Raw genomic sequence first — 8707 nt, 5'->3', positions numbered from 1 at the left:
CTTTTTTTTTTTTTTTTTTAAGTATATCAAGAGATGCAACAGCATCCAGGCCTTTCAGAGAGCAAAACCAGCAGAAGAGAGTCCAGCTGGCTGGACTCAACTACAAGCATTAGTTCTTCGGTGAGGGGCTCAAGGTTTTTCTATCCCTCTCCATGCCGTGGGGAAGGGGGAGAGGATTAAATTTGTATACGGATGCAAAATATAATGGTGACCTATGATCATAATTCATATAGCTAATTTCATGTACTTTGGCCAATTGTATCATGTTCCCAACAGGTCCAAGAAATTTCCCCTTCTGTAACCTGAGGTGCGGGGACGCCAGGGTCGGGGCCTCCAAAGGTAACCACAGGGGTCATTCAGGGTTGGCTTGCTCCATCAGGACGCCGCCCCTTCTTCTCGCCTAAGTAGGAGAGGACGCCCACCAGCCAGCACCTCCCCCGAGGCCCAGCTGCCCCGCACGCTCAGGAGGCAGACCACCTTCTTCAGGTGTCCTTGGAATGCATTGCTGGGGCTGGGACTCTGGCCCATTCCCGCCGGCTCGCCTTCCCTTAGTGGGAAACCCGGGCTCCACGCCCTGAATACCCATTGGTATCCAAGACTGGCGACTCTCCCGCTGGTGTGCGGGTGGCCGGCGAGGCCACTTCGCTCCTTAAATAGCCCCTTCTCTGAGGGATGGGGAATATGAATATGCAACACGAGCTCCTCCAGACGCCACTGGACAGGCGTCCTGTTTAATATTCATGACGCCTCGTGGGCCTTCAGGACGCTAACAAGAGAATCAAGAGATGTTAGGGGGTCGGGCTCCACGAGGCAAACCCTCCTCTGATTGGTTGTTCTTAGAGGTTGCCTTCGATTGTGGGGTGTGAAAGGTGGAGCTGCAAGTTTGGCATAGAGCGGGAGATTTGAATACCCATTTTCTGTGTTCCAGGCTGTGCGGAAGTGTTTTTTTTTTTTTTTACCAGCACTACAACCATAAAGAACATATTCCGAGCACTGTACTCTTAGTTTGAGAGCTCCAATCCACTCATTTTCTAGATGGAGAAATTACTCCTGACTCCTAGCCTGAGTTCGGCCACCGCCCTCGGCCGGAAGCTGAGGGGCGGGCCCAGGATGCGAGACCCGGCCCCGTCTCCTATCTCCTCCTATTAATTCCTCGCGGCCCGGGCAACCCCAGGAATCTCTCGTGGCTAACTCTGTGCAGCGCCGGGCTTGTGGCTTAGTGGTCCCGGGACGGCCTGCGGCTGCGAGGACCTGAAGCCATCGTCCAGCCCAACATCGCTGTACACCTGGGGAGTCCGAGACCCAGTGAGAGCAGTGCGGCCCGAGGTGGCCCAGCCCGCAGCAGGACCAAGGCCAGTTGCAGGTCTCCTGACTCCCAGCTTGGTGTCCCGCGTCTTCGTGGTAGGTTGAGATAGCCGAGCATCTGGCCTGAGCGCTCCCAGGCCACATCCCCCTGTCCCCGGCGCTGGGGGAAAACACAGAACTCGCGCCTGCGCAGAGCCTTCTGAGGAAAAAGCAGCTTCGCGGCAGACCCCGCCCCTTTTGCCCTGGTGACGCGTCTCCGGTTGCCACGGAGACTGCGCTGTTTACAGCCCAGTTCTGCAAGAACCCGGAGCTCCGGTTGGGGTAAGGAGGCTCCCATCCCGAAGTTGTGTAGTGGTTTTTTGTGGCGCTGAGGGTAAGCCCCGGCCCCACACCACCAACCCTTAACTGCAGCGCACAGACCTACCCAATGCCTTGTGCCCATTGGTATCAGCCCGAATTTAGGTTTAATTTCGACCTCAGCCCTAATTTAGATTTCTCTGAGAGCTACTCAGACTTATCCAGAAATCTTGGGTTAAGTTTTGAGCCCCACACTCACACTTGGCCGAAGCCATAGGAGGGACTGGACTAGGAGACCCCATGTTGTCAGAGGGAGCCGGGTGGCCTGGGGCTCAGCCTGGTCAGGATCTGACTCCGGGTCGCTCCTTGTATGTTTGAAGGACTTCAGAGATCCAGAAGCCTTTAAGAGCAGGCGGTCAGGTATATATTTTGGGTGAGATGTTGGTGGGGGCAGTTTTTAGCCCTGTCTGAGGACGGCAGTTCTCACCGTCAGAGCTGTGTGCAGATGAGGTGGGGAAATGTTGGTCTTTCTGCCGCTGCTGGTCTCTGCCTGCTGCCTCCTCATGTGTTCCTCTTCTTGTTCTCTCCTTTTCTTTGTCCTGGGAAGGTTTTGTTTCTTTCATCTGCTGAACAGGCTCAATACCCAGCTGGCAGTTTACAGATGTCACAGTTGTTCTTTTTTTTTTTTTTAAGAAAACATGTCTGGGTTCATCTGTTTGGCAATACCTACTAAAACTGAACACTGCCTTATGACCCAGCAATTCTAATGCATTATAAAACTGCGAGCATATGTTCACCAAAAAACACATTGTCTCTGAATGAGAATATTCATAGCATTCTCATAATAGCACCAAACTGGAAACCCAAATATCCATAAACAGTAGAAAAGAGAGACAAATTTTGGTATAATCGTGCAATGGTATATTACACAGGAATGAGAATGAACAAACTACAAGTATATGAACAATACTGATAAGTCTTACAAGCATAAGGTTGAGCAAAAAGAAGTCAGATATGAAAGAGTACATAGTGATTCCATTTATATTAAGTTCAAAAATACCAAAACTAATTTATAGTGTTAAAAGTTGGAATAGTGGTTACTGTTGGGGGGAGGGGGTGAAGAATAGTGATCAGAAAGAGACGTAAGGTGCTGGTAATGCTTATTTCTTGATCTGGGTGCTGGCTGTACAGAGGTTTTCATTTTGTGTACAGATTATGATTTATGTACCTTTGGGTATGAATGTCACACTTTAATAAAAACTGACATTAAAAAAAGGACAACTTGCTTTCAATGAATCTAAAAAAAAAAAAATTCTGCTTTTGATCAGGACTTTAGAAACCTCAAATGGCCAAACTACTACAACATCCACCCAAGTTCTTGCCCTCAGAGTGGCACATTGCTAACAAGAACCAATACCACAGAGCAGAGGCCCAAAGGTCCCGGTCCGAACGCCTGGTGGCAGAAAGCCAGAGGCTTGTGAATGAAATTGAAAAGACCACAAGAAAATCTCAAAGTGACGTGAACAAGAAACTAGGTAAGGTAACATATTTGGTACATTTGGGGACATGTTTGGATGATACCGTTGAGGTATGGCGATACTGCCATTTGCATTTCATGTTCAGGAATGGCAACGTATTCTCTTGAAATATTAGGGAGGAACATGTGTATTCTCTGGGCTCTGTCTTTAAGTTCACTGGCCTAAGGTAGAGACATGGTAACCCAGTCTGATTTTCAGCCATTCATCAGCCATTCTTTTACTGATTCGATACATATCTGTTGAGCGTCTAAGAGCATCTGTGGACTAAGCCCTGGGACTATCACAGAGGATGATCAGAGCCTCAGTTTTTGAGGGGCTCCTGGATCGAGGAGGAGAAAGATAGAAAAATGAATAATCAAAATATAACTAGATAGGAGCTGGGGGAAGGGATACAGAAGTGAGGGCGGAGTCTGCCTGGAGAATTGGGGAAGACCTCCTAGAGAGGAACACTTGAGCTGAGTCTTTTTTTTTTTTTTAAATTTATTTATTTATTTTGGCTGTGTTGGGTCTTCATTTCTGCGCGAGGGCTTTCTCTAGTTGTGGCGAGTGGGGGCCACTCTTCATCGCGGCGCGCGGGCCTCTCACTGTCGCGGCCTCTCTTGTTGCGGAGCACAGGCTCCAGACGCGCAGGCTCAGTAGTTGTGGCTCACGGGCCTAGTTGCTCCGCGGCATGTGGGATCTTCCCAGGCCAGGGCTCGAACCCATGTCCCCTGCATTGGCAGGCAGATTCTCAACCACTGTGCCACCAGGGAAGCCCTGAGCTGAATCTTAAAGAAAGAGTAATGCTCTCTTGACAATCCCATTCCTACGAACACAATGTAAAAGGTGGTGCCCTTAAATAAGCAAAACAAGAATAAAAATAAGATGAAACAAACAAAAGTCCCAAATGCCAAAAAGTGATAAACCAGAGGTCACAAACTCAACAGTCTATCAGAGTTGGGCAGGTAACATAAGGGTTTGAATAAGACCCCTAAGACAATAGGGAGTGGTGGGGACTGAGGGTTCCTGGAGAACATGTGCTCCATCAATTTCAACCCATTTTTTCCCAAGAAAGAATATGGGCCCAGTGTTGCCGAGTTCCCTGATTTTTTTTTTTTTTTTTTTTTTAGAAAAGCTGGAATTTTACCCACTTTTTAAATGCTAGCAATTGATTTGATATATTTATAACACTGGGCAGGATGAACAAACACATCTATAAGCAAAACCTGGTCTCAGGGCTGCTAGTTTTCAACCTCCAATAAACCAAAACTTCATTCAGGCCTGCAGGGTTAAATGTTAGGCTTCTCCTGATGGGTTGATGCTTACTCCTGATACCAGCCTATAAGTAGGCCTGATCACACTAGACAATAAAGCATTCTGGTTGACAAGCCGTGTCCCTGCAGACAGAGCTCCCAGTTAGTATTTTAGCATTTTATTCTCAAATATGACCAGATGAGGATCACCAAACATGTGAGGGAAGGTTCTAAAATGGCAAACACTGAAACAAACAAAACTAAAGAAAGTACACAGAGCAAAAGAAAAAATAACACTATAAGATCCTCAGGGAATTTAGAAAAGACATTGCATCTATGGGACAAGAAGACTCTTAAAAAAGAGAACATTCAGAGAACAAGAAAGTGTTCTTGGAAATTAAAAATATGAGAGCAGAATATTTTTTTAAGTCAAAAGAAGGGTTGAAAGATAGAGTTGAAGTATCTCCAGAAAGTAGAAAAAAAAGACAAAGAGCTACATAGAAAACAGGAGAGAAAAGACAAAATTAGAGGATCCATCTGGGAGGCTCAGTACCTATAGGCGTTCCAAACCCTCCTACACTGTTGGCAGGAATGTAAATTGGTACAGCCACTATGGAGAACAATATGGAAGTTCCTCAAAAAACTAAAAATAGAACTACCATATGATTCAGCAATCCCACTCTTGGGGATATATCTGGACAAAACCATAATCTGAAAGGATATATGCATCCCAGTGTTCATTGCAGCACTATTTACAATAGCCAGGACATGGAAGCAACCTAAATGTCCATTGACAGATGAATGGATAAAGAAGATGTGGTATATACATACAATGGAATATTACTCAGCCATAAAAAAGAATGAAATAATGCCATTTGCAGCAACATGGTTGCCTAGAGATTGTCATATTGAGTGAAGTAAGTCAGACACAGAAAGACAGATTATCATATGATATCACTTATATGTGGAATCTAACAAATGAACTTAGTTACAAAACAGAAATAGAGTCACAGATGTAGAAAACAAACTTATGGTTACCAGAGGATAAGCGGGGGGAGGGATAAATTGGGAGATTGGAACTGACATATACACACTACTTTATATAAAATAGATAACTAATAAGAACCGGCTGTGTAGCACAGGGAACTCTACTCAGTACTCTGTAATGGCCTATATGGGAAAAGAATCTAAAAAAGGAGTGGATATATGTATATGTATAACTGATTCACGTTGCTGTACACCTGAAACTAACACAACATTGTAAATCAACTATACTCCAATAAAAAATTTTTAAAAAGTTGTATAAGAAAGTAAATTTATCATAGTATCATGATATCATGGTTTGGGTGTAAATAATATTTACATACCTACAATAATATAAACAAACATTAAATTATTATTTAACAACATGGTGACGCAGCTATATTGGGAAGATTGAAAGATCAGAAGTGTGTTGTATAAGTCGTATAAGAGCAAACTCTTATCTTTCATCATAGGAAATCAATAGGTAATCTTAAAACTGATAATGAATAAATAGCAATGTAAGCAAATGCCAGAAGAAATACTAAAAGTGTTTAAAAAGAGGTTGCTTCCAGAAAGTGGAAGTGGGTAGGGATGGGTCAGAGAATTGTAATACTTGTAAAACTATTTGACTTTTCAAACAATATATGTGTCTTTGACAAAATTAAAAGTTATTAAAAACAGTGGGTTTTGAAGAATTAGAGTGGCGAATTAGAATGGTCTTTGGGTTAATTTGATGTTGAATGTAAGAAGAAATATATTCTTATTTCCTTCCCTCCCTCCCTCCCTCCCTCCCTCCCTCCCTCCCTCCCCCTTCCTTCCTTCCTTCCTTCCTTCCTTCCTTCCTTCCTTCCTTCCTTCCTTCCTTCCTTCCTTCCTTCCTTCCTTCCTTCTTTCTTTCTAATAAACTCAGAGATGTAAAAATGCCCCAAGTAGCACAACTCTAAGAAGAAAAGAAAGTATCTCGGGTAGGTTTACAATAGTCTTCAAGTTTCTAATCTAAGAGTTGGCTACATTGGAAATAGATTAATCCTGGTGTGACTTCTCTGTGTGCTTCAGAGCAGAGGCTTGAGGAAGTCAGGTTCTGGAAGAAGGAGTTAGATGACAAACTTGAGCAGCTGGTGCACGCGACCGAAGATCTACTCATCTATCAGACCAGATTGGAGAAAGCCCTGGAGAGCTTTAAAGAGCCCTTGCACATCACTGAGAAGTGTCTGGAATACAGGTAGGAGGGAAGGTTCCTCTAATGAATCATCTGTTGTAAGCAATGAATTGCGAAGAGGTAAAAGCTGACTGTGCTAGGTGATGGGTTAGAATGAGACAAATGAACAAGTGTTCTTTTAGAGCCTGCAATTATCTCGCATGCCCAGGGTGCTGGGCAGTGGGAGGAGCACTGGACTTGGCTCATGTCTAAACTCTGCTCTTGACTAACTTAAATATAAGTTAGGACTAGGTTTGGCAGTGGGTAATCAGTAAAGGGCAAAATAACATTGAACTTAGATAATTTCTTTCTCTCTCACACTTAAGGAGTCTGGAGATAGTTCAGGGTTGGCATGGTGTGCCACAGTGTCAGGCTTCCAGGCCTTTTCTATAGTGTTGCTCCACTATCTTGTTGTTCCATGTGCGTGGCTTTTACTCCCAAGGTTACCTCGTGACTCACGATGGCAGCTGGAGCTCCAGCCGTTACATCTACATGCCAACAAGTAGTAATAATAAGGGTTTGGCATTCACCATTTCTACTTGTATCCCGTTGACCAGAGCTTAGTCACATGGCCACACCAATAGAAACTGGGAAATAGTGGTCTTTATTTTGGGCAGGCAGAGCAGGTACACTTACTAGAGGACAAGTCTGCTCCTATACACAGAGCCACATGGAAGCACTTTGTAATCCAGAGAGCACTGTGCAAACATACCTTTTTACTATAAGTTCCCTCCTGTAAGTCCTATGAGTAGGACGATCCTTTCTGCTCTGGGGTGATGCTGATTTGCAGACCTGATGCCTGTCACAGCCCTAGGTGGGGCACCCTTCTGCCAGCACAGCCCCCTCCAATCGAGTGCATCCTCCCTACTAGCTATTGAGCGAACCCTCCCAAATGCAGATCTTTCCAGGTCACTCCATGCTTAAAATCCTTTCATTACAATGCTTTGCCCTAGTACCTTCAAAATAAAATTCAAACTTCTTAGCTTCAAAAACAAGGTCCATCATGGTTGGGGCCCCAGTGATCCCTCCAGGGCCATATCTCATCCCCAACAGTGGGGTGTACTTAGGGGTGCTGAGCTGCTTGCGGCTTCCCAAATGCACTGTGACTCCGTCCATACTCTTCCTCCTTCCCAGAAAACCCTGTTACCTCAGTGAGCTTAGCCAGGACCCCCTCTGCAGCGACCAGGCAGCAACCTCCCAGCCAGATGTAGAGAGTTTGTGAGGCAAAGGGAAGTAGCAGGTGATCAAAGAGGCCAACATCCAGTTGGCTCAAGTCTACACCTAAGGGTAACTAGGATGTAGAGGACATACATGGATTGAGTACATGCTCCTCTGGGGAAGGTACAGTGCCATCTGCTTTCTTATCTCCTTTGTCCCTTGCCACAGCCCTAGGAAGTACTAATAGTTATGCCCATTTCACAGATGAGGAAACCAAGGCACAGATAAGTTATACAGCGTGCCTGAGGTCACACAGCTGGTGAGTGGAGACTTCCTCCCTAGCACTGTCATGCAGGTGGAAACGAATAAATTGTCAGACAGTGACTGATCAATTTTGGGAGTAAGTGGTTAAAAACATGAGTGATGCCCAGTTAGTTCTGTGACAGGGGGTGAGTTACGTAATCTCTCTGAAACTCAGTTTCCTCGCCTGTACTTGAGAGGTTATGTGAGAAGGAACATCCGCATGAAAAGCTCAGCACGATGCTTGTCTCATAGTAAGTGCTCAGTGGCGGGGGTACTATTAATTTTGGCATCATTATGACTATTACTATTGTTACTATAGAGCATCTTTTTGGATTCAATCCTTGTCAGAGGATCAAGGAAGGAAACATGTCTTTAAAATTCTAAGTCAGAAGACAGTGTTTCCAATAAACAGGTAAAAAGTAAAAGGCTTCAGAACCGATGGCCAAATTGAGGCCCAAAGTCCAGCTGGGATTCTTCAGACCAAGTACCCAGTCACCGATTAATTTTTCCTCATTATGTTTTGGATATTTTGAAGTCGCATAGACACCAACTAATGTCCATCCCCCATCACATCATCCGGATGGATCTGGTCCAGTTGTCCAGACAGTTTTAAAAGTCAGCAGCTTTTGAGTTGCCTTCCTCCGCGCGTGGGA

General features: G+C 44.9%; 1 protein-coding gene across 2 annotated transcripts in view; it reads left to right on the top strand.

The window, feature by feature from the left end:
- The first annotated feature begins 1135 nt into the window (after positions 1-1135).
- Positions 1136-8707, top strand: part of TEKT1 (tektin 1) — a 29313-nt gene continuing 21741 nt past the window's right edge. For both annotated transcript variants that reach the window (XM_030861700.2, XM_060291114.2), the window contains exons 1-3: positions 1136-1626; positions 2931-3137; positions 6452-6617. In XM_030861700.2, the coding sequence (XP_030717560.1) occupies positions 2948-3137; positions 6452-6617 (356 nt within the window). In that variant the 5' untranslated portion in view covers positions 1136-1626; positions 2931-2947. The remainder of the gene's footprint in view (positions 1627-2930; positions 3138-6451; positions 6618-8707) is intronic.

The sequence above is a fragment of the Globicephala melas genome, chromosome 20, assembly GCF_963455315.2.
Source record: "Globicephala melas chromosome 20, mGloMel1.2, whole genome shotgun sequence".
Lineage (NCBI taxonomy): Eukaryota > Metazoa > Chordata > Mammalia > Artiodactyla > Delphinidae > Globicephala > Globicephala melas.
This window is presented reverse-complemented; position numbering and strand designations above follow the sequence as displayed.